This window comes from Erinaceus europaeus, chromosome 12 (genome assembly GCF_950295315.1).
Source record: "Erinaceus europaeus chromosome 12, mEriEur2.1, whole genome shotgun sequence".
NCBI classification, from domain to species: Eukaryota; Metazoa; Chordata; class Mammalia; order Eulipotyphla; family Erinaceidae; genus Erinaceus; species Erinaceus europaeus.
Genome location: NC_080173.1, coordinates 98,817,059 through 98,842,535, shown reverse-complemented (window position 1 = coordinate 98,842,535; position 25,477 = coordinate 98,817,059). Strand labels below are relative to the sequence as shown.

General features: G+C 45.0%; 1 protein-coding gene across 17 annotated transcripts in view; it reads right to left on the bottom strand.

The window, feature by feature from the left end:
- The window catches only part of MAP4 (microtubule associated protein 4), a 142,446-nt gene that overhangs the window by 57,658 nt on the left and 59,311 nt on the right, over window positions 1–25,477 (bottom strand). For 15 of the 17 annotated variants that reach the window (XM_060204766.1, XM_060204771.1, XM_060204774.1 and 12 more), the window contains 2 exons: window positions 2,128–2,250; window positions 310–423 (listed from right to left, as the gene is read on the bottom strand). In XM_060204766.1, coding sequence (XP_060060749.1) covers window positions 310–423; window positions 2,128–2,250 — 237 coding nt within the window. Of the gene's footprint in view, window positions 1–309; window positions 424–1,986; window positions 2,079–2,127; window positions 2,251–25,477 lie in introns of those variants that run through there. The other 2 variants (XM_060204770.1, XM_060204780.1) reach the window with 2 other exon arrangements.

Here is a 25,477-nt window from a genome sequence, read left to right as displayed (position 1 = left end):
AACAGTAAAACAACAAGGGCAATAAAAGGGAATAAATAAATAAATATTAAAAAAAGATTAAAAAATTACAAACACAAAGTGGTAGCACTGTTTGAAGCAGAACAGATTGTCTGAAAGGAAAAAAGTGTAAAAAGAGCCTACGAGAAGAGGTGAATAGTTCTGAAACACTGCAAATTGTGAGTTCTTTCCTTTTGATTAATCTAGAATGTGACTAAATGTGACTCTGTCTAGTGCTCATTTCAAGTGATAGGTGAGAGGTGACACTAATTGTTTGGAGCTAAGGAACAGATCTAGTAAGAGATGCCATACCGTAACTCCTATTCAGAGACCCCTTTTGTTCTGCAAATGCTGAAGCATCAGCTGTCCCACCGAGGAGAAAGAGCGAATCTTCCAGGCCATCATCATGGTGTGTCTTAAACGGATCTGGAACAGATCAGGAAAGCAAACCCATCTCCAGTGAACATGCATGCAGACTTCACAGCTCCCAGGATGATTTTTTCATCCTTTTTTTTTTTTTTTTCAACTGTAGTGCAGGGGGAGGTGCCTGAATACTGTTTACCACCTGTGGAATTTCACTCAGTTCTGCTATCATGGAGTTTCAGAGCTCAGACGGGGGGGGGGGGCACGCCTCACACATATGGGAAGATGCACAATTTACTGGGAGGGTTCTCTCTCTGACCTGACAGGTTAAGAAAAAGGCACTCACAACAAGTGAAGATTTTCAGCTTATACTGAGACCCTCCCACAACACATTCCCTTCCTTCCTTTCCAGCTGCCACAACTTCTTTTTTGTCTTTGTAGTATTTTGCATTTTAAGGGTATGTATGGGTGGTGGCATACCTAGCTGAACATATGTTCCCATGTGCAAGGACCCAGGTTCAAGACCTGGGTCCCCACCTGCAGGGAAGAAGCGTCACACCAGCAGTAAAGCTATACGGGAGGATGTCTCTTTCTCTCCTTCTCTAGCTCCCCTTCCATCTCAGTTTCCCTCTGTCTCGATTCAATAAGTAAATAAAAAATATTCAGGGAAATATGTGTTAGTTATAAATTACAGTATTTGTGGTCCAGGAGGTGACATAGTGGATAAAGCACTGGAATCTCAAGCATGAGGTCCTGAGTTCAATCCCTGGTAGCACAAGTACCAGGGTGAGGTTTGGTTCTCTTACTTTCTCATTAATAAATGAGTAAATAAAATCTTAAATTAAAAAATTAAATATTCCGACTAAAATGTTTTACCTGAGAGACAATTGTGATTTTTCCGTGTTTATGTCTTGAATGTTTACATTTAATAATCACAGGTGGGGGGTTGAGGGGTGGGGTCGCACCCAATTAAGCACACTTACTACAATGCTCAAGGACCTGGGTTCAAGCTCACACTCCCCCACCTGAGGGGATCTGCTTCAGGAGCAGTGCAGCAGGGCTGCAGGTCCCCTCCCCTTACAATGTCTCTCTATCCCACTTCATTAAAAACAAAAACAAACAAACAAAAAAAAAAACAAGGGGGTGGGGCAGCAGCGCAGCGGGCTAAGTGCTGGTGGAACCAAGCACAAGGACTTATGTAAGGATCCCGGTTTGAGCCCCGGGCTCCCCACCTGCAGAGGAGTAGCTTCACAGGCAGTGAAGCAGGTCTGCAGGTGTCTATCTTTCTCTCCTCCCCTCTCGAGTTCTCTTTTTCCTACCCAACAACAACAGCTATAACAAATAAAAGGGCAACAAAAGGGAAAAAATGGCCTCCAAGAGTAGTGGATTCATAGTGCAGGTACTAAGCCCCAGCAATAACCCTGGAGGCAAAAAAAAAAAAAAAAAAAAAAAAAACCCAACCAGGAACAACATACTTGGATTCAGTTGTTTTTTTTTTTTAAATTTTATTATTAGAGACAGAATTTGAGAGGGAATGGGGAGACAGAGAGGGAGAGATTGACACCTGCAGTCCTGCTTCACCACTTGTGAAGCTTTCCCCTAGTCTTAAACCTGTGTCTTCTTGCACTGTAATGTTTGTGCTTAAACAGGTGCGCCACAACCACCTGGCTCCTGGAACAACAAATCTGAGGTGCAGGCACCAAGCCGGAGCAATAACCCTGGTGGCAAAAAGAGAAAAAAAAAAATCACAGGCAGGTTTGCACTTACCAAGTTGGACTGGATTCACAACTTGCTCAGGTTCGAAGGCCAAGTGTGTATTTTCTGTCCAGCTTTCATTATTCTGATATCCCTGGTAGGCCATTTTCTCGTCAAGAAATTCAGTTGGAAACCCTTAAGACAGAAAGGAGACTAACAGTTACAAAGGTTTATTATTTCCTTTTCCATAGAGCAGAGACTCTGCTACTTTTCTACTAGTGTGCAGCACTGCAGCTAGCAACATATGAAAGGTCCTGGGTTAAAGTCCCAGAGCCACATGGGAGCACTTTGATGGTACTAGGGGGCTCCTTGGATGGTGGGGTATTACTGTGTCCCCCTCTCTCACCCTCTAAATAAAAAATTTAAAAACTGACCTGAAGGGGCGGGGCGATAGCGCAACAGGTTAAGCGCAGGTGGACCAGCGCGCAAGGACCAGCGTAAGGATCCCGGTTCCAGCCCCCGGCTCCCCACCTGCGGGGGGGGGGGGGGGGGGGGGTGTCGCTTCACCAGTGGTAAAGCAGGTCTGCAGCTGTGTCTATCTTTTTGTCCCCCTCCTCTCTCCATCCTATCCAGCAACAACAACTACAATGGCAACAATACAAAAAGGAAAAAAATAGTGACAACAAAATGGGGGAAAATGGCCTCCAGGAGCAGTGGATTGCTAGTGCAGACACTGAGTCCCAGAAACAACCGAGAAAAACAAACAACCCAGAAAAAAACAAACAAAAAAAACCTGATGAGTTTTTTTTTTTCCTTTTCTTGCTGGGGCTCGGTGCCTTCACTATGAATCCACTGCTCCTGGAGGCCATTTTTTCCCCATTTTGTTGTCCTTGTTGTTGGACAGGACAGAGAGAAATGGAGAGAGGAGGGGAAGACAGAGAGGGGGAGAGAAAGACAGACACCTGCAGACCTGCTTCACCACCTGTGAAGCGACCCCCCTGCAGGTGGGGAGCCAGGGGCTCGAACCGGGATCCTTACACCGGTCCTGGAGCTTTGCTCCAAGTGCGCTTAACCCGCTGCCGCCAGACTCCCTGATGTGAGATCTTGTATGCAGTCACTACAACTTCAGCAGATAGAGAGTCAATTTTACACGGGCTACCTACTTGTTTATAGATAGTGGTTAAAAAAAAAAAAAGTCTTGCAGTTGACAAAATTAACAGATACAGGTATTCGTAAAAAAAAATTCAAGCAGGGAGTCGGGCGGTAGCGCAGCGGGTTAAGCGCACGTGGCGCGAAGCTCAAGGACCTCGGCTCGACACCCCCCCCCCCCCCCCCGCAGGGGAGTCGCTTCACAGGCGGTGAAGCAGGTCTGCAGGTGTCTGTCTTTCTCTGCCCCTCTCTGTCTTCCCCTCCTCTCTCCATTTCTCTCTGTCCTATCCAACAATGACATCAATAACAACAACAATAATAACTATAACAACAATAAAAAACCAAAGGCAACAAAAAGGAAAATAAATATAAAAAAATTTCAAGCAAAGAAACAAATCCTAAACCACTGCACTGGCAGTAGCGTGAAACATACTAATCAGAGGCCAGTGGTGGCACCTGGTTGAGTGCACATATCACCATGTGCTAAGACGCAGGTTTGAGCCCCGGGTCCCCACCTGCAGGGGAAGGCTTCGTGAGTGGTGAAGTAGGGCTGCAGGTGTCCGTCTCTCTCCCTCTCAATTTCTATCTCTAGCTAATAAAAAAAAGTAAAGGAAGCTATTTAAAAAAGGAAAGAGAAAAAGAAGTATGAACTAATTAAAGGGCGGGTGGCTCACCTGAAGAGCGAGCGGCTTCCCCATGCGCGCAGCCCAGGTGCGGGTCAGGCCGCCAGCACACTGAAGGTGGCGCTATGCTCTCTCTTCACTTTCTGTCGTATCTCTGCGTCTCTACATGGAGACTCTCCTTGGGAGCCAGGCGGTAGCGCAGATGGTTAAGTGCAAGTGGCCCAAAGCTCCAGGACCAGCATAAGGATCCCGGTTCGAGCCCCCCGGCTCCCCACCTGCAGGGGAGTCGCTTCACAGGTGGTGAAGCAGGTCTGCAGGTGTCTGTCTTTCTCTCCCCCTCTCTGTCTTCCCCTCTCCTCTCCCCATTTCCTTCTGTCCTATCTAATAATGACGACATCAATGAAAACAATAACTACAACAACAATAAAAAACAAGGGCAATAAAAAAGGGGAAAAAAACACCTCTCCTTAGGTTTCCCCAGCCAAACTTTTACCCTCTTTTCATTTATTTTTAAGTTTTAATTAAATGTTAATTAATTATTACCAGAGCACAGCTCAGCTCTGGTTTATGGTTGTGTCGGAGATTGAACCTGGGACTTTGGAAGCTCAGGCATGAGAGTCTCTTTACATAAACATTATGCTACCTTACCCCCCCCCCACTCTTACCCTCTTAATACATGTTGATTCCTTTTTTTCTATACAGCTGGTGCATATGTCTTGACTATTCATGTAAAATCCAAGAAAAGAAACAGAAAAGCACCACTGAGTTATCCGACTCTAGGTCTGGGGAGATCACAGCCTGTTAAGAGTACAGCACTCAGATGCTGGGGGCCTTGGAGGCTGCAGGTTCAGGCCCTGGCACCACCTCATGTCAGAGCTAAATTGTGCTTTGGTCTCTCTCTCTCAGTAAATAATAAATAAATATTAAAAATGATCACAACCGGGGGGTGGTGCAGTGGCGAGAGTAATGGATTTAAAATTATAAGGTCCTGAGTAGAGGTAGCTAATAGCATAATGGTTATGCAAAGAGACTCTCATGCCTGAGGCTCCAAAGTCTCAGGTTCAGTCTCCCACACCACCATAAACCAGAGCTGAGCAGTGCTCTGGTTTAAAAAATAAAAAATCATGAGGTCCTGAGTTTAATCCCAGGCATTACATGTACCAGAGTAATATGCTCCTTCTCTCTCTTATGTTAATAAAAATTATTTTAGAAACTTTATAAAGACCTTGTTTGGCTCTGTATTATCAATTAACAGGTTGCAATTTTACAAGCAGTATTAAATGCTGCTAATATTTTTGTAAGGTGTTAACAAGCACAACAGTGCTATGAACCCCCTCCCACGTCTTTAATACTTATTTCACTTTAATGAAAGAGAGAGAGAGAGAGAGAGAGAGAGAGAGGGAGAGAGACAGAGAGCAGTCCAGAGCATTGCTCAGTTCTCTTACGGCCGTGCTAGAGACTGAACTTGGGGCCTCAGAGCCTCAGGTATGGCCACTGTGCTGCCCCCAGCCCTCCCATGACTCCCTTCTATTACATGCCCTCGGCTCTGTCCTTAATCTTTCTCCTCCATCCCCTCTATCTTATTTATTTATTTAAATAATAAAAAAATCTGGGCAGGGAAGCTAATAGCATAATGGTTCTGCAAAGAGACTCTCATGCCTGAGGCTCTAGAGTCCCAGGTTCACTCTACCACACCAAAATACGCCAGAGCTGAGAAGTGCTCTGGTTAAAAAAAAAAAAGTAATAATTTAAAAATATTTATTATTGGATAGAGACAGAGAAGTGGAGAGGCTAGGAGGAGGTAGAGAAGAGAGACAGAGACACCTGCAGCCTGTCTCTTCACTTTCTGTCTGTATCTCTGCATCTCTACATAGAGACTCTCCTTGGGAGCTGGGTGGTAGCGCAGGTGGTTAAGGACAGGTGGCGCAAAGCTCAAGGACCAGTGTAAGGATCCCGGTTCGAGCCCCCGGCTCCCCACCTGCAGGGAGGCCGGTTCACAAGTGGCCGCCACCACCTGTGAGCTTTCCCCCTGTAGGTGGGAACCAAGGGGCTTTAACTCTGGTCTTTGTGCGCTGTAACGTGTGTGCTTAACCAGACGCACCACCGCCTATTTTTTAAAAAATTAAAAAAAAATTATTTATTTATTCCTTTTTGTTGCCCTTGTTGTTTTATTGTTGTAGTTATTGTTGTTTAGTGATGTCATCGTTGTTGGATGGGACAGAGAGAAATGGAGGGGGGGTAGACAGAGAGAGGGAGAAAAAGACAGACACCTGCAGACCTGCTTCAAGGACAGTGAAGCAGGGCTGCAGGTGTCTCTCTCCATAAATCCCCATTCCTCTCAATTTCTGGCTGTCTCTATCCAATAAAAATAAATAAATAAAATTCTTTGTAGTCCTCAAGCATGAGGTCCTAAGCTCATTCCCTGGCAGCACATGCAGCGCCAGAGTGATCCCTGTTTCTTTCTCCTCCTTTCTAATAAATAAAATCTTCTTTTTAAAAGACACTAGGAACCGCAGAAGAATTTAAGTAATAGCACGAGCACCAAGACATCCCCCCACCCCCACATTTGTCTTTTCTTTAAACCGAGCACTGCTCGTGCAGGGCCTGAGGACTGGAACCCATGAAATCTCAAGACACAAAGAAAGGTCTGTTGCAAAAACAGTGACGCTATTTTCCTAGTCCAGAAGTTAACCCACCCACCCTTCCTTCCTTCATCTCAATGTTATATCAACGCAACGAGTGCCACCCAGCATGCCTCACTTCAGACTGTGTCCAGAGACGTCAGGTGTGGAATGACAACCCTTCAGCCTCATTACTCGGGTGAGACCTTTCCTTTCATAGTATTCTCTAATTCCATTCCAGGTGGCTCACTTCCTAACAAAGTCCCAAAACCTAGATATAGACCAGGTCCTCTGAGATAGAGCATATGTTCACATGTATCCATAAACTAGGGCAAAATATATGCCTGAAAGCAAAAGTACACAATAGTCTGCAGTGAGTAACCCCCAACACTTCATCTCCACTATTCCAGCCTTTAGGTCCATGATTGCTCAACAATTTGTTTGGCTTTGTATGTTAACTCTCTATTCAGCCACCAGATTCCAGATGCCAGCATGATGCCAACCAGACTTCCCTGGACAGACAACCCCACCAATGTGTCCTGGAGCTCCGCTTCCTCAGAGAACCACCCCACTAGGGAAAAGAGAGAGGCAGACTCAGAGTATGGGCTGACCTGCTAATGCCCATGTTCAGCGGGGAAGCAATTACAGAAGCCAGACCTTCCACCTTCTGCATCCCACAATGACTTTGGGCCCATGCTCCCAGAGGGTTAAAGAATAGGAAAGCTGTGGGTTAAGCGCATGTGGCGCAAAGCACAAGGACCGGCTTAATGATCCCGGTTCGAGCCCCCGGCTCCCCACCTGCAGGGGAGTCAATTCACAAGCAGTGAAGCAAGTCTGCAGGTGTCTATCTTTCTCTTTCCTCTCTGTCTTCCCCTCCTCTCTCCATTTCTCTCTGTCCTATCCAACAACGATGACATCACTAGGAGGGCCGGACGGTGGCACAGCGGGTCAATTGCACATGGCACAAAGCACAAGGACCTATGCAAGGATCCCCCTGGCTTCCCACCTGCAGGGGGGTCACTTCACGAGAGGTGAGGCAGATCTGCAGGTGTCTGTTTCTCTCCCTCTCTACTTCTCTCTGTTTCTCTCTGCCCTATAAAAAAATGGCCAGCGATAACCCTGGACAGAAAAAATAAAACAGAGTTCAACACATTACCTACTGCCACCTCTCAGACTGCAGCCCATCGTCTCTAAGACAGACGTTCAAACAGGCTCAGTGGTGGACTGAAGCAAAAGACTCCGACGGAGGAGGAAAAGGCAGTGTGGAGAGGATGCTGGGTCCTGGCGCACAACGGCAGAAGAGGACCCAGCTGGGGGTGAGGACGTTCGGCAGATGCCCATCACAGGGAGATGAGAAATCGTACCCACACGTCAACAACTTGACTGTGAACCGTTAACCATCTGCTTATAATTATTGCCTTTTGGTTAAAAACAGCTTTTTATCACAGATGGGGGTACATTTCCTCACACATTCCAGAGAAGGAACGTGTGTCTCAGGTTTTAAGATGCAGAAAGCCCTGGTTATCTCTTCTCCAGTGGTGCTACAGCACAGCTACAGTGATTCTCAGAAGCAAAAGTATTATTAATGAGCATGTTTGACAGAGGCTCGCTCTCACATCCACACTCAAAACTACTGACCTAGATTTCCTTCTTAATCTTCCACAGCAAAAGCCGACAAACTCATTTGCAGGAATAACAGCTTTCTGAACAAATTTTATGTTAATTGCATTCTACTCAAAAGCTAACTGCAGTAAAAGAACGTGAAATGAAATGCAAAACAACAATCAATTTGCATAATTCAAAAGAAACAAGCCCAGGCAACTTGGTTCTTGTAAAAGTAGAACAGATAGGGATCCGCTCTTCAAAGATGTACTTTTTAACTCTGTGTGCTTGTTAGAGACACAGAGACACACAGAACGAGGGCGGGAGAGGCGCAGAGGGAAGAGGAACGGAGGGAAGCAGGCGCGGGAGAGCACTACTCGGCCTGGGCCTAAGGTATTGTCGGGGACTGAACCTTGCCCTCCGTGGGGCCTCGGGCATGAAAATCAGTGCTTGGAACTGTGGCCATGCAGTAACTCTACTGTAAACCATGACTCCCAACCACAAGATGATTAAAAAAACGGTTAATGAGGCCAGGGAGTGACACAGCTGGTTGAGCGCACAAATCACCGTGCACCAGGATTTGAGCCCTTGCTTCCCACCTGCGGCGGGGATGCTTCATGAGGGAAGCAGGCCCGCAGATGTCTCTCTCCCTTTCTATCCCCTCTCCTCGCATTTTCTCTCTGTCCTAACAAATGAGACAGAGAGACAGAGACATACCACCAGAAGTAGTGTATTCATTCATAGTGCCTGATCGACTCCCACATTTTTTTTTTTACTTCATTTGGGGGCATGCCCATGGGGGGGGATAAATCAGCCAGGCTTGGGTAGCCAACTTCCCAGCTATCCATATTATTCATTATTCCTTTTCTTTCTTTGGTCTCCAGGGTATCGCTGGGGCTCGTGCCTGCTCTATGACTCCACTGCGCCTGGAGGCCGTTTTCCCCATTCTGTGGCCCTTGTAGTTATTGTTGTTGTCATTGCTGCTGTTGTTGGACAGGACAGAGAGAAATGGGGAGAGGAGGGGCAGACAGAGAGGGGAGAGAAAGACAGACACCTGCAGGCCTGCTTCACCGCTTGTAAAGTGACCCCCCCCCCCCCAGGTGGGGAACCAAGGGCTGGATCTGGGATCCTTACTCCAGTCCTTACGATTTGAACCATGTGTGCTTAACCCGCCGCGCTACCACCCTGCCTCCTTATTTATTATTCCTTATCCAGTTCTCTGGCCTTTTCGTCTACGTTTCTGTCAGTCTAGAATACTTGCCGCAGGCTCCTCCATACAGTTCGCCTGCCTAAGACACAGCCATCCCCACTGACTCAGTGTGACCTCTGGACATTCACCCAGGGCCAAGTCCTGGGCCTTTCTCGGTCAGTATCCCAGCAACACCTACATGGTGGTCACTGAATAAACCGCTGCACTTTGAAGGGTGGGAAGTCATGTGAAGAGAAAAATTACCGGCACTATGGTTTGTGTGGTTTTGCCACCAAGGGTACCACAGGCTCCACTGTTCCTGACAGCTTTTTTTTTTTTTTTTAAATATATAGAAGGTGAAAGACAGCAATAAACAGAAACTGAGAGAAGACACTTCTGCACCATGAAGATCTGCTGCTGCCCAGTGCTCCTATGTGGTGGCCAGAAGTTCAAAGTCAGCTTAAGCACAGTGACAGGCTTTTTTCTGATGATCGGAGTTCTACTTCTCTATCTCGACGTGGCATAGCAGACGAGTGTAGGACTTGCACGCATGAGGTCCTGAGCCTGATTCCCAGTGCCGGAGTGATGCCCTGGCGTGTTCTCTATCTCCCCAACCCCATTAATAACTAAATAAATAAGGGGGTCAGGTGATATCGCAGCACGTGCACGTGGCACAAAGTGCTAGGACCAGCGTAAGGATCCCGGTTCGAGCCTCTGGGTCCCCACCTGCAGGGGCATCGCTTCACAGGTGGTGAAGCAGGTCTGCAGATGATTATCTTCTCCTCCCCCCTCTGTCTTCCTCATCTCTCTCCATTTCTCTCTGTCCTATCCAACAATGATATCAACAATAACCTCAATAAAGATAAAACAACAAGGGCAACAAAAGGAGGAAAAAGCAGCCTCCAGGAGCAGTGAATACATGGTGCAGGCACCTAGCCCCAGCAATAATCCTGGAGGCAAATATATATATAAATAATAGGGTGAGGACAATATCATGCTTATGCAAAAGACTTTCATGCCTAAGATTCTGAGGTCTCAGGTTCAATCTCTGGCACCACCATAAACAGCCACAGCTGACGGGGCCAGGTGATAGCACACCTGGTTGACCAAACATGTTCAATGCACAAGGACCCAGGTTCAAGCCCCCAGTTCCCCACCTGCAGAGGGAAAGCTTCACAAGTGGTGAAGCAGTGCTGCAGGCATCTCTCTCTATATCAGTCCCTTCCTCTCAATTTCTGGTTTCTTTATCCAATAAACAAATAAAGATAATAATAATAAAAAAGCCGAGTAGTGTTCTGGTTAAAAAAAATCTACTTTTTGTAACAATTTTATTCTTTTAAATTTTATTCACATTATATTTTTCAGGATAGTAAGACAGTACTGTATAACTTACTTACCCTAAATGTTTTCAACTATGAAACAATAGAAATATATGTTAAACTAAATCACCTCAAAGAATCCATCTGCTTGATCCTGGCATGTGGGAGACCCAGGAGCATTTACCACCAAGTTTCAGTGGTACCCAAGGCAAACTCAGACAAGTCCTTCTGTCACCCAAGCAGCCTGCTAATGTTTCCTCAGCACTACCTACACACTTTCTAGAATTTTGCTGGTATCTTTGCAAGTAGCACTCCTCCGTGCCGGCCTTGGCCAGGGGTAACTGAGGAACTTCTGTCTTCAGTTAACTACAGCTTCTTCCTAGAGGTCTGATCTCGGTCCTTCCAAATGTGTCTCTTTCTTTATATTTTTCCTCCGGCATAGAGTTAGCACGCCCTAGACGTGCTGTTCATATTCTTCAGAGTTCTCCTATGACTAGTTTACGTTCTTTACGTGGACTTGCCTTTCTTCAATTTACTATCCCTGCTTAACCATGGCATGTAGTGGCAACACAATTAACGGAGCCGTCACTGACTGTCAGAGTGCAAACTGAAGTTATGGCAGTAATGGCGATCCCATAGCTGCGCATTTGGCTTTTATAAATAAAAGCTTATCTGTAATCCGGATACAGAGGGACAGGCACTTATTGTGATCCTCACAGAGCCTAGTTTGCATGCAAAACAACTGCTCTTCTTTTCTTTCTTTCTTCTTCTTTTTAACCAAAGTACTGCTCAGCTATGGCTTATGGTACTGGGAATCGAACCTAGGTCCTTTGGCACTTTGGGTGTGAAAGTACTTTTGTATAACCATTATACTGCCTCGAGGTTCTGATAATCGAGTATCCGCAGAAACCTGAACACTACTTGTAGGGATTAGGACTCTAGCTTTTAATAGTTCACTCAGCTGACCAAAATCTGCACCTACAGTCACCTGTGCTTAATAAGAAGTTTCCCTGGTAAGATAGTCAAGAAGAGTATGGGATAAAGAGCCAGAGTATCACTCTGGCATATGCAGTGCCAGGGACTAAACTCTGGACCTCGTCTTGAAGGTCCACTGATTATCCACTGGGTCACCTCCCAAGCTGCCTACATAATCCTTAAAAAGTTCTTGGGGGCACCCTAGGATGTGGTTCAGTAGATAAGGTTTTAAGACTTTCATGTACAAGATCTTGAGTTTGAGACCCACTATTGTGAGTGCCACAGTGCTGTTCTGGTTCTCTCTCTCTCTCTCTCTCTCTCTCTCATTAATGAACAACAAGAAAGAAAGAAGGAAGGAAGGAAGGGAAGGGAGGAAGGGAATAGGAGGAAAGAAAAGGAGGAGGGGAAGGGAGGGAGGAAAGTTCTGTGGGGTTTGGGAGGTAGGTCACCAATCAAAGCACACATCTTACCACATGTAAAGCCCTAGCCCCACATGGCAGCATGAAAGTAACATAGGTGATGAATAGTGCTGTGGTCTCTCTCTCTCTCCTCTCTCCACAGAGATGCTGGAGACCAAGTTCAAAAAGCAATCATACTCACTCACTATACTGACATGATGCTAACAGGAGTAGAGGGCTGGAAGCAAGATATATGCAGACGAGAGAGTGGGTGATAAGCAACAAGGCCCACTGAATTCCTGCTAGCGACGGCTAGGAGTTCATCAAGATTTACCTTCCATGGAAAGTGGTGAGTAGTAGCCACTCATATTATTAAAAAGAAAAAAGGAGGCACAATAAATAGGTGGCTAGTGCTTCTGAATTCTGGAGGCAACATGTAAAACATCTCAGTGTACTCCCTCCCACCCCCCGGCCCCATATCAAGGTTTCCTTGAGAGTTTTGGATCTGTGCATATCTACCACTCCTGGTGACTTTCCTATTCCCAAATAGAATGTGAGAGAGGGGGCCTGGGGAGATAGCACAATAGTTATGCAAAAGATGCTCATGCCTGAGGCTCTGAGGTCCCAGGTTCAATCCTCACCACCACCATAAGCCACAGCTAAGCAGTGTTATGCCCTTTCCCATCATTCTCTGTCTCATTAAAATAAATAAATAAATAAATAAAACAAATGTTTAAAGGCAGGCTGAGTACTTTAAAAAATCTGTGAGAGAGGGAGAGACAGAAAGAGGAGAGGCCACAGCAGTGCACATGAAGCTTCCTGCCTGCACAGTGTCCCACATGGTGGCCAGGGGCTTGTACCTAGCTCCTTGTGCATGAAGCCAGGCTGGATGACTGTCACCAAGCCCCAAATGTACTAGCTCCTCTTAAAAGCACCTCTACAAATTCACCCCTGAATTTCTTTTTTTTTTTTTTAATATTTATTTATTTATCCCTTTTGTTGCCTTTGCTGTTTTATTGTTGTAGTTATTGTTGTTGTTGTTGATGTCGGCCATTGTTGGCTAGGACAGAGAGAAATGGAGGGAGGAGGGGAAGACAGAGAGGGAAAGAGAAAGACAGACACCTACAGACCTGCTTCACCGCCTGTGAAGCGACTCCCGTGCAGGTGAGGAGCCGGGGGCTCGAACCGGGATCCTTATGCCGGTCCTTGCGCTTGGTGCCACGTGCGCTTAACCCGCTGCGCCACCGCCCGACTCCCTACCTCTGAATTTCTATATCAGAACGGAAAAGAGAAAGCCAGGCAACAAGCTGGGGCTGCAGCTCAAGCCACCCTGCTCCTCGAGTCTGATGACCTGGCAGACGTAACAACACCTGAGGTGCTCAAAGCAAACTGGAATGCTGAGTGGGGGCTGAGTAGCCAGTGTCAACACAATCATAGCCCCAACTACCTGAATTGAGAAGATCTCTATTCTTTGCAAACAGTTTCCCATCTTTAGAGAGAGCTCAGGCTTGCTATCAGGACTTTGTAAGACAAAATGCCTAATATGACAAGTAATGTGGCCCTGAGACCTATGGTTTTTTTTCTCATCAGTTAGATGTTCTCTAACCTGTCTTGGCATAAAGTCAGACATGCATATTACTAATCTATGATCAAGTGGAAATTATATGCAGACCAAATCCAAGCCGGTCCAAAGATATGTTACAAGACTACGTGGCTCACACCATGTTTCCCTCAGCCCTCCTCAATGCTCCTGAGAGATCCATACAACCAGGTGAATAAGGAGGACCTACATAAGGGTCTACACAACGGACTGGCACAGATGTGATACTGCAGGCTCTGGGGAGGGGGGCGGGAGGTGGCACACTCAGCTAAGTGCAAATAGTACTAGCTGCAAGGATAGACCATAAATCCGGGTTCAAGCCCCAGCTCCCCACCTGCAGGGAAGTCGCTTCACAGGCCTTGAAGCAGGTCTGCAGGTGTCTTTCTCCCTTTCTTTTTTTTTTTTTTGCCTCCAAGGTTATTGCTGGGGCTCAGTGCCTGCACCATGAAAACACTGCTCCTAGAGGCCATTTTTCCCCCCTTTGTTGCCCTTGTTGTTGTAGCCTTGTTGTGGTTATTATTGTTATTATTACTGATGTGTTCATTGTTGGATAGAACAGAGAGAAAGGAGTCTGAGGGAAGGGAACTAAGACTCTATCCCATTTACAATTAAACCACAAAGACAAAACACCTTGGGGGGGACTCTCACAAAGGAAGGGAAGGGCAATGAAAGCTAGAGGACACTGTTAAAATAAATAGAGAAAGGGGAGTCAGTGGTAGCTGAGCGGGTTAAGTGCACCTGGCGCAAAGCGCAAGGACCAGTGTAAGGATCCCGGTTCAAGCCCCGGCTCCCCACCTGCAGGGGAGTCGCTTCACAAACGGTGAAACAGGTCTGCAGGTGTCTATCTTTCTCTTCCCACTCCGTCTTCCCCTTCCCTCTTGATTTCTCTCTGTTCTATCCAACAACGACAGCAATAACAACAAGGAGAAACAACAAGGTCAACAAAAGGGGAAAAATGGTCTCCAGAAGCAGTGGATTCATGGTGCAGGCACCGAGCCTCAGCAATAACCCTGGAGGGGGTGGCGGGAAATGGCAGAACAATCCTTGCTCTTGGATTGGAAAACTAAACATTAAAATGGCAATCTACAAAAGCAACTTACAATTTCAATGCAATCCCTATCAAGAGCCCAATGGCATTTTTCAAGCAAATGTAACAACTTGTCCAAAGATCTGTGCAGAACCACAAAAGAAAAAAAAAAAAACATAAACAAAACACTTCTGAGGAAAAAAATAGAAAAATAGGGAGGTATCATGCTCCCCAACTACAAAGCAATGATAATCAGTTTATACTACAAAGCAATGATAATCAAAATAGCATGGCACTGGGATAAAAATGGAAACTTGGATCAAAGGAGCAGAATCATTGGGAGTCGGGTGGTAGCACAGCAGATTAAGCGCAAGTGGCACAAAGCACAAGGACCGGTAAAAGGATCCCAGTTCAAGCCCCCAGCTCCCCACCTGCAGGGGAGTCGCTTCACAGGCGGTGAAGCAGGTCTGCAGGTGTCTTTCTCTTTCCCTCTGTCTTCCCCTCCTCTCTCCATTTCTCTGTCCTATCCAACAATGACAATATTAATAACTACAACAATAAAAAAACAAACAAGGGCAACAAAAGGGGATAAATAAAATTAAAAAAAAAAAGGAGCAGAATCAAGAGCCCAGAAATGAGCCCACACAGATACAGCCACCTGATATAAGACAAAGGGGCCAAAACCATTCAATGGGTAAAGAAGGCCTCTTCAGCAAATAGTGCTGGGAAAATAGGACAGTCACATGTAGAAAAGTGAGCTAGACCACCACCTAACACCAATCAAAGTCAAATCAAAATGGATGAAAGATCTGGACATTACATCAGAAACTTTAAAATTTATAGAAAGTAAGTAAAAGAGATGAAAGATAAGTAGGGCATCAAAGTAAAAACCCTGTGGTGAGGGGTAGACATGCAGCTTCCTGGGCCAGTGGGGGTGGGAGGGATGGGTCACAGTCCTTTGGTGGTGGGAACGGTGTTTATGTACACTCCTAGTAAAATGTAGTCATATAAATCACTAGTTAATTAATACGAGAGGGGGGAAATTAATTGTATGTCTCGAAGTTTTTCAAAACACAAACTGAATCTTTTCAATATATAGGCTGTGTAATTGATATGCAGACTCTCTCAAAAGCCTAGACCAAGTAGATCAGAAGCAACCAATAGCACAGCTATATACAAGATACTGGGTACTGTACAGCAAACCCTAACAAAAGGACTTTTCAAAGTTAACCCAATTACCAAATAATGTGATGATAACATTAACTATCGATTGTCTTTTTGAACCCTAAGACAGCAGGAACCTCACATCTCCACTATAGAGCCCCTACTTCCCCCAGTCCTGGAACCCTTGGATAGGGCCCACTTTCCCGTATGCCTCTGCCAATCCATATAAAATAATATTGCATCTGCCGATCACAACCTAACCAACGCAACGATTGCCACCTCAACATGCTTCACTTCAGACTGTGTCCAGAGACTTCACGTGTGGAATGACAACCCTTCAGCTTCATTACTCGGGTGAGACCTTTCCTTTCATAGTACACTCTAATTCCATCTCAGGTGGTTCACTTTCTAACAAATAGAATAGTGTGTGAAAGTAAGCAAATGCCAATAACCGATTGATCTTTAACTAAATCATAATACCTTGTGTCATCTTGTATTGTGTGTAGAACTGCTTGCCTTCTGTATAAATCTTAGAGACTCAGAAATAAAGTTACCGTGCCTTTGGCATGGTCCTCCCTACCCCATCAGCTCTCATTCCTTCTCTCAGGTTTATCATTTGACTTTGCTCCGTGCTGGACGTGGTGACAAGACCACAGCACTGCTGAGCGTTAGCTTATGGTGGCGCTGAGGACTGAGCCTGGGATTACAGAGCCTCCTGCACGAAAGACTCTTTGCATAACCTTTATGCTATCTGCCCCCGCCCAAGACTATGGTTTCTTTGTTGTTTTTTTCTTTCCTTTTTCCTCTACTTCTCTCCCTCTCTCTGTGAACTACATCCCCTCTCCCTCTTTCTTTTTTGCCTCCAGGGTTATGGCCGGGGCTGCACGCAGGCACTCAGGAATCCAGCACTCCTGGCAGCCACACCCCCTTTATATAGGACAGAGAGAAATGGGGAGGGGGACGGGCAGAGAGAGAGAGACACCTACTGTACCTGCTTCAACACTCATGAAGCATCCTCTCTACAGGTGGGGAGCAGGGGCTTGAATATGGTTAACAGGTATGTTTAACCAGGTGCACCACTACCCAGCCTCTTCTTTTTAGGCTTTGGTTTTACTCCCTGCTGCTGAATTTATATATTGAGTTGTCAGGAAAGTCATGATGTTTTCTTTTTTTAGTATTTTAGTTTTGAGAGAGATACAGAGAGAGAGACACACACACAGAGAAACACCAGAGCACTGCTCAGCTCTGGCTTATGGTGGTGCGGGGGGATTGAACCTGGGATTTAGGAGCCTCAGGTGTGAGAATCTGTTTGCATAACCATTATGCTGTCTCCCCCGCCCACATGACATGTTTTCTATGCACAAATGCATCATAATTTCTCGATAATCCAGTAAATATATGTGTCCATACATACCCAGGAGATGGCACAGTGGCTAGAGTGATGAACTACAAGCATCAGGGGTTCCAGGCTGAATCCCCTGGTTCAAAGACTCTACTTCTCTCTCAGTCATTAATGAATAAACACATTTAGGAAAGTATGTAAAGGTAAAAGAGAACATGAGACTCTTCCCTGTCCACTTGGGACTGAACCAACAAGCAGAACAGAGGGTTCCTCTACCAGCTGGGACAACTGATACTGATTATCTCGGGGAAGCTGGGTTGCTGCTCCCCAGTGAAAGCAGGAGGACTGTGTCCACAACTCCCTAAGGTACCTGTTCATGCTTCATGTAAACAATGAAGGTGAATGGAAAACGAGACCAACCCCCCAACACAGTCATTCTACCGAGGGAATGAAATTCTGAGATCATTAGGTAAAAGATCTCAACCAGCTGAGGTTCTAGTTCTCCCTGCAGGAACAGAAACGTCAAATAGGCAGTTGAAAAAAATGCTAGGTTGTCATTTGTGACTAATTACAGAAATGACTATGCAGGCTTTGAGTATTTTCTTGATTGCTAGTTTGTGTTTATCTGTATAAACTATTCTCTCTTGAATTATTTTATTTCTTCATTAAGTCGGGGGAGAGAGAAGTAGAAAACCAGAGCATCACTTTGGTACATTTGACAGGGACTGAACTCAGGACCTCAAGCTTGAATCTAATTTTTTTTTACCAAGTGCCACTTCCCAGACCACTAAAACTATTTTGTTAGTCTTCCCATTACAATTTAGCTTTATAATTAGTCTCCTGAGAACATTCAATGGAGCTAGGATTAAAGACATGGTCACCATATATCCAGCAGAGCATGTAGTAACTACAGAAAGTATCACGTTTTGGGCAAAGGAACAGACTTGCTCATCATATGAGAGACAAGATATCTTGTTAGAGATAAACAAAATTATTTACTTATTTTGCCACTAGGCTTATTACTGGGGTTTGGTGTTGGCACTACAAATCCACTGTTCCTGGCAACCATTTTTCCCCCTTTCTATTTTATTGGATGAAAGAAATTGAGAGAGATGGGGAAGATAGAGAGGGAGAAAGAGATGCACTTGCAGACCTGCTTCACTGTTTGTAAAGTGCCACCCCTGCAGATGGGCTTGAGCCTGGGTCCTTGAGCATGGTAATGTTTGCACTTAACTGGGTGCATCAGTCCCCTCAAATTTGCTTTAAAAGTGCTTGTGGAAGCCAAGCTGCCAAAGAGGTAGACTTACCTTGCAGTTCCAAGTTTTCCCTTGGTTATTTTCTTTGTGGTAATAAAGCTGAACTCTTGTCAGTTTTTCTCCTCTGCCAGTCGGCATATTAATCTAGTAGAGGGTGGTGGAGGAGAGGCCTTCTCTTCCTGCTTCCAGTATGCCTTTCCATCTTCTTGTTCTCAAAATAGCTCACCCAACCACCTGACCTGGGTACTCCCATGAGCATCTCCCATTAGTAGCCAGACTTCCCAGTTTTATTAGCACTTCCAGTTTTCTATCAGCTAAGCTTGGCTTACAGCACACCAAGCAAACATGCTCACCATACACTGACGACATCCCAGATAAGAACAGCTTTGGAGGGAGGAGAAATTCGTCTAATTTTTTCTTTTTCAAAAAATGTATTTATTCATTTAGTGGCACAGAAGTGTCGCAGTAGGTAGAGTGACTTGTTTGCGCCACCACCGGCCCCGAGTGTTCACCTTGGAAGCATGAGGCTCTGGGCTGAATCCCTGCCGTCACATGTGCTGCAGTGATGTTCTAGCTTCTCACTCTCTCTTTACCACTACACCTCATGAAGTGAAATTGTGTGTGTGTGTGTGTGTGTGTGTGTGTGTGTGTGTGCGTGGGGGGAGGGGGGTTTGACTCTCAGAGCACATTTCAACCCTGGCACAGTGTGGTAAAGCTAGGCCCCCTGGGGTCTCAGATACCCGAGTCGTGCGCGCCTCCACTCTGCTACCTTCCTGGCCCTTAAATTTTTCCTGTGTGTGTGCTTAGCGATAGCACCTATTCCCTAAGTGCTGCCATTCTTATGTCCTTTGTATTCTCTTTACTCCTCAGGAATTAGCCCCCCCTCCAAATCACTGTTAGGCTCTGTCTCCTGACTAGACCCCAACACAGATACTGAGAATTCATAACAGTGACATTGGGTGGGAGAAGAACAGCCCAACGGTTACGTGTTAAAAAATAAGCTGAGGCCCCAAAGTTCCCTAGTCAATCCTCCACAATCCTCCACACCACCGCATGCCAGAGTTGAGGAGTGCTCTGGTAAAAATAACAACAATAATGATGAGATGGCTTAAATTTACATTACAGGAAAAATGAAGAAAGGGATCAATAGCTATTTATTTATTTTGCCTCCAGGGTTATCACTGGTGCTCAGTGCCTACACTATGAATCCACTGCTCCAGCTGGCCATTTTTTTTCCTTTCTTTTTTTCTTTCTATTTTTATTGGACAAGACAGAAATTGGGGGGAGGGGTAAATAGCATAATGGTTATGCGAAGAGACTCTCATTCCTGAGGCTCCAGGTCCCAGGTTCAATTCCCCATGCCACCATAAGCCAGAGCTGAGCAGTGCTCTGCTAAAAAAAGAAATTGAGACGGGGAGAGAAAAATAAGACACCTGCAGACCTGCTTCACCACTCATGAAGTGTTGCCCCTGCAGATGGAAGCAGGGCTTCAAACCTGGGTCCTTGTACCTGGTGATGTGTGTGCTTAACTGGCTGCCCCACCACCAGAGCCCCTAATAGGGATTGACAGAAAGAAAGGGCAGAAGGCACATATAATTAAAAGGCTATTATGTACAAAAGAGAATTTGCTGCATCTTTGCTACTCAGCACTAGCAATAGTAGCATCAATAGTAGAATACCTTATTTGACACAGAAAACTGCAAGACAAGAAATAGCAGGTTTCACTAAGGAGAAAGCAGAAGTGGTCTTCAGTGAAGAGCCCAGGGCATTTAGTGGTGACAGCTTGCACAGCTTTACATCTTTTCTCATCTTACTGTAACCTGGTGGAAACCCATAGAAGAACCAGCTGTGCCTGTTTTGTAGGGACAGAGTCCCAAGCTGACCTTCCTGAAAGGAAACAGAGCAAAAGGTCTTCCTTTACTCTGTCTGGAGCTCTTTTAGTTTCACCTTTAATTTTGTCTCCTAGAAGTAGAGCATCTCCAAAGACACACAAGTACCAGACACGCTCTAGTTATATCCAATTAAAATGGAGTTATACAATCATCTCAATAGGAAATGAGGCTGATGGCCAGGGAATGATTTATAGGTAAAATCATTTATACCGAGTAGACTCTGTACAAACTTTCCATGTGAACGTCAATGATATATTTTTCTTTTTCACCTCCAGGGTTATCACTGAGGCTCAGAGCCAGCACTATCAATCTAGTGCTCCTGGTGGTCATATTTCTTCCATTCTATTGGCTAGGACAGAGAGAAATTGAGGTAAGAGGGGAAAATAGAGGAGAGAGAAAAAGGGACACCTGCAGACCTGCTTCACTGCTTGCGAAGTGACCCACCCCTTTCTAGGTGGGGAGCTGGGGCCTCGAACCGGGGTCCTTGCCCTTTGTACTTTGTGCCCTCAACCTGGTGCGCCACTGCCCAACCCCCTCATTTTTCTTTTCCAAATCACTATATTGGAGGAAACAATTATCTTTTTCTTTTTAACAATAAATTGTTGTTTCATGAGTATATCCTATATTTATTAAACCCTTCAAGGATTCTGTCCTCAAGGATTTTCTGTCCCTTCATATAAATGATTATTTTTATCTTTAGTCCTTTTAAAAGAGAGAAAACTTTGGTTTATAAAGAAAGTGAATAACTTTCCTAAAAGGCCAGAGTTGGTAGGTGGTAGTTCTAGGCCTCTCCTTTCTACAGCTTTCTCAGATTTAAACAAATCACTAAGATGGGTTTATTTCCAGAAAGGTATGTACAAAAACCCAGGCAAAAATTTTTTCTGCAATCATATCTGGACTTTCTCTTAACTTTCTTCTACGTGAGATCTGAAACCGACAGAAAGAACCTCCTACTCAGAGAAAAACACTGCTGAAGAACCAGGAAAGAGCATAACCAGACTGCTTATGCAACTTCACAATATGCAAAAAATTAAGCCAGATAATCTTGCCAATAAATCAGAAAAGGCAGACCCTTGTTCTTTTCAACATTAAACGGTAGTCTTTAGTACAGTCTAAGTAGAAGCCTGTAAACCTTTTAGTAGTATACAGAGATCGCAGGTTTTACTATTATTATAAAAAGCTCATCAGTTCTAAGTTTTACTCATGAACGTGTGCTGGATAGGAAAGGAGCTGGACGACCATTGTAGTGAACTTGGCGGTGGCACAGAAGGGAGAGCACGGGCTAGGCATGCATGCAGGCCTCAATTTAACACAAACACAACGACTACCCTGGCTCTCTCCTCCCTATGCTTGTACGTTCATAAACCTTACAAGAAGAGAAGCATCGCATCTGACATAGTCAGAGACGGGGAGCAACAACAGCGCACTGCGTGTGCTCAGTCTGCCACGCGACATAGGAAAGGTGTCTCTCTCACCGATAAACGTCACTTGTCACGTGTCTGCCACGCCACAAAACAGAGCCAGTGATCTACGGATAAAAACCCTGGTATTCCATGGTGGGAGGCGTGCCTCTCCACTGCCAGAGAACACCTGCGGCTTCTCCACGGGCGGCTCTTGCGCAGTCAGTGTGGCTGCCCACTCAAGTTCTTGTCAGCCCTTCCGTCTAAGCAGGAGTATCGCTGGCATTTTAGGACAGGATCTGTTTCCAGTTTATTTCTCCCCTGAAGAGTTGGTGGTGGCTTTATTTTGCTGCTGTTTGTTGTTGTACACATTCAACAAAGCTTATTCATGCAACAGCTACTGAGCCAAGAACTGTTCCAGGTGCCAGGGCACAACAGTGACCAAAAACAAAATCTCTCTCTCTCATCACAGTTACATTCTAGTGTAGTAAGTCAGGTGAACAAGATAAATCATTAACTTGCACAAATTATAAAGTAACAAGTACCATGGTGAAAAATAAATCTGACAAGTGGGACTGAAAATCAAATGAAAGGCTGGAGAAATGGCTCAGCTAGGTGGTGTGGGCTGCTGCACCCGCCGAGCTTCCGGCTCAACCCTCACGCTGTGAGGACTGCAGAGCACCCTGGCTCTCTCCTCTCTCTGTATCATGTGAAAAGCCTCCTCATATGTAACAGGGGAGGGCGGTAGGGAGGCTCTTTGAGTGAACTTGTAACAATGACCAAGAACTCTCTCTCCCTCTTCCCTCTTGATTACTCGGTCTCTGTCCAATAAATAATAAAATTTTATTTTGCCTCCAGGGTTATCTCTGGGGCTCAGAGCCTGCAAATCCATTGTTCCTGGAGGCTCTTTTCCACTGCTGCTGCTGTTGTTGGACAGGACAGAGAGAAATTGAGAGAGAGATGGGGAAGATAGAGAAGAGAAAGATAGACACCAGCAGACCTGCTTCACCTCTTGCTAAGCGACCCCCCCACCCCGGTGCAGGTGCAGTGCCAGAGACTCGAACCAGGATCCTTGTGCCGGTCCTTGTGTTTCACGTTATATGCACTTAAACCCGTGTGCTACTGCCTGACCCAAATAAGTATTTTTTTAAAAAAGACAAAAAACTGGGGGGAGACAGAGTAGAAGGGGGGGGAGAGAAGAGGGAAGGGAGGTGAAGAGAATGGAAGGGAGGGAGGCAGGCAGGCAGGCAGGCCAGGCGGTGGCACACCTGATTAAGCACACACATTACAGTGCACAAGGACATAAACTCAAGCATCCCCATCTCATCAGATTGCAAAACACTGGGTTGTTGTCAGAGAAGTCATGACCCATTTTTGCATAGGACACAAATAATAATTCGGGCTTCTTAATTGTTACATATTTTGGATAAATGAGGCTTTACACTGAAAGTCAAAAACAAGGTTAAGTGAAAGTGCCTGACAAAAGGGGAAAAAGCTCATACAATTACAGGATTATTATGGGTGGGAATTAAAAATTACGAAGTGTTTGAGGTTAAAAATAAAACAAAAAACCTCATGTCTCATTACTGACTTTATTTATAAAACCCATGTCTTTCGTCACATTATACTACGACCCCAACCAAAATCTAGTCCATGAAATGCTAGTGAGAGATGTTTATTAGTACAGTCTATGTAGCACAGCGGTCACATTAGAGAATCACACCAGGTACAAACTGTTGAGGTATAATGTCACAGAAAACATACGTAGGCGTATAGACAAGGTTAAAAATATTATTTAAGAACAGTTCTACATCTTCAACATTGGGCCAAAATGGAAGAGAGGAAGAGTAAGGGAGAGACTGAGTACAGGAACATTACAGGTCAGCATCGCAAATGTCCTTGGTCTGACCACCCCACCGGTGCAGTCCTGGGCCAGGAAAGGTACAACAAGCAAGGCTACACAGCATTTCATCACAGAACTGGTCATTTTATAGGAAGCAGCAAATCCATTTCTTCCATACAACATCTAAGTAAGACAAAGCTAACAGTGCAAACCAAATCTTAGCTGGCTGTCAGTAGAAAATTTGAACAATTCCACACAAACAATAATTGAGGAAAAAAAAAACAATTTCAAACAAAAATAAACATAACAAAATGAAAGTGGAAATGAAAATGAGTGAAATTAGCCTCAGCAGTGAGTGTGAGTGTGGGCCCTGTACTCAGCCGCAGGGAGCCGCAGCCAGGCTCTCCTACTCCTCTCCGGCATGCAGACAAGCCGCTGGTCAGAACAGAAAAGTGGCAAACATGATTTTTTTTTTAAAACAAGAGCACTGGCTCTGGCTATTGGTGGTACTTGGGAGAGAAACTGTAAACATGATTTCTAAGAGTACTATTATTCATTTGGCAGGGAAGAGGAACTGAGAGGGGAAGGGGAGACAGAATGAGAGGCACTTGGAGTACTGCTTCATCACCACTGAGCTGCCCACCTCCGGCAGGTGGGGACTACAGGCTCAGTCCAGATCCTTGCGCACCGGGTGTGCCACTGCACAGCCCAGCACTCTCCCTTTGAAAATTCTCTGGTGTGCGATCACCCCCCCAAAGAAAACCAACAAAACAACTAGGTGACTAGAAACCGCACAAAGAAAGCACTCTGCTTCCTCTGATGGGATGCTCTCCTGCATTGAGTTTAGAAGGTGAGCTGAGCATAAACTCTTGCTTCTAAAATGTGTGCGCCTCCTATAAAAAGCACACCATACCCCGTCAGTGTCTTCTCTCCAGGACGCATGAAAGAAAATCTTGGTAGAGAAATCAATCCTTATAACTGACTACAAGCGAGACTACATGCTAAATGCCAAAATAGTCCAACTTTATTGTCTCAAAAGTAGTTTTATATCAGAGTACATAAAATGTAACTCTTAAGTCTTCCTCGGGACATGATGCCATTTATTTTCCTAGTCTGGTAAGCAACTGGTAACATCTAATTATAAAAAACTGCACAGTCAGCAGAAGGACTGAAAGTTAACATTTCCTACTACAGCTCTGGAACCAGAACTCCTACCAGATTTCTAGTCAGAGCCCTTCTTTCATGTTCTATTTTTAAAAACCCAGTGAAAGTCTTCTTATAAAGTCTGACGGTACTTATCTGCAATGGTTCCATATACTTTAGCTATAGGTTTGGGAAAATGAAGAAAAAGAAAGTTCTTTGAAATTGTCCTGGACTTTGTGATTGCAAATGCTAAGAATGTCCACAGTGAGGGAGGACTTAACGCAAAGGTATTTGTGTGTGATTCACTGCTACCCCAGGTGCCTGTACGGAGCTCACAGGGGCAAACTCTGGAACAGAGCTAGGGTCCAGTTAGAAAATGATTTCATTAGGAATCTAACAGATTGGCTGTGATTCTTCAATACCTTGAGATTTAGTTTCATACGTAAAATCATGATCCAGAAAGTGATTTTATATCTGAACCAGCGTTCTATTACTCTAGCAGTACAGGATTCTATTTTCTTGAACATTTTAACTTGAATTTTGATAGCCCATGACTATGCAAAGACAGTGATTCTGATGATAATATTTAGGAGAATCTAAACCTAGATGAGTAGTTCAAAACAAACAATTTGGCCCAACTTACAAATAATAACGGCTGACTTAATTTGAGAAAATACTTGTTCAGTTTCAGAGCTACTATAAGTTAGAAAACTCCAAATTAAAATGGTCATCATTATTTATATTTAGTATGCTGAAGAAAAACACAGATTGCCTAGGAGATTACCCTAAAAGCAAGCTTATAGAGAAGAGAGGGAGAGGACAAGGGGGTTCACTGCAGTGCTGGTGGACTCAATCCCTTTTGAAAGCACGTGTTCTCAC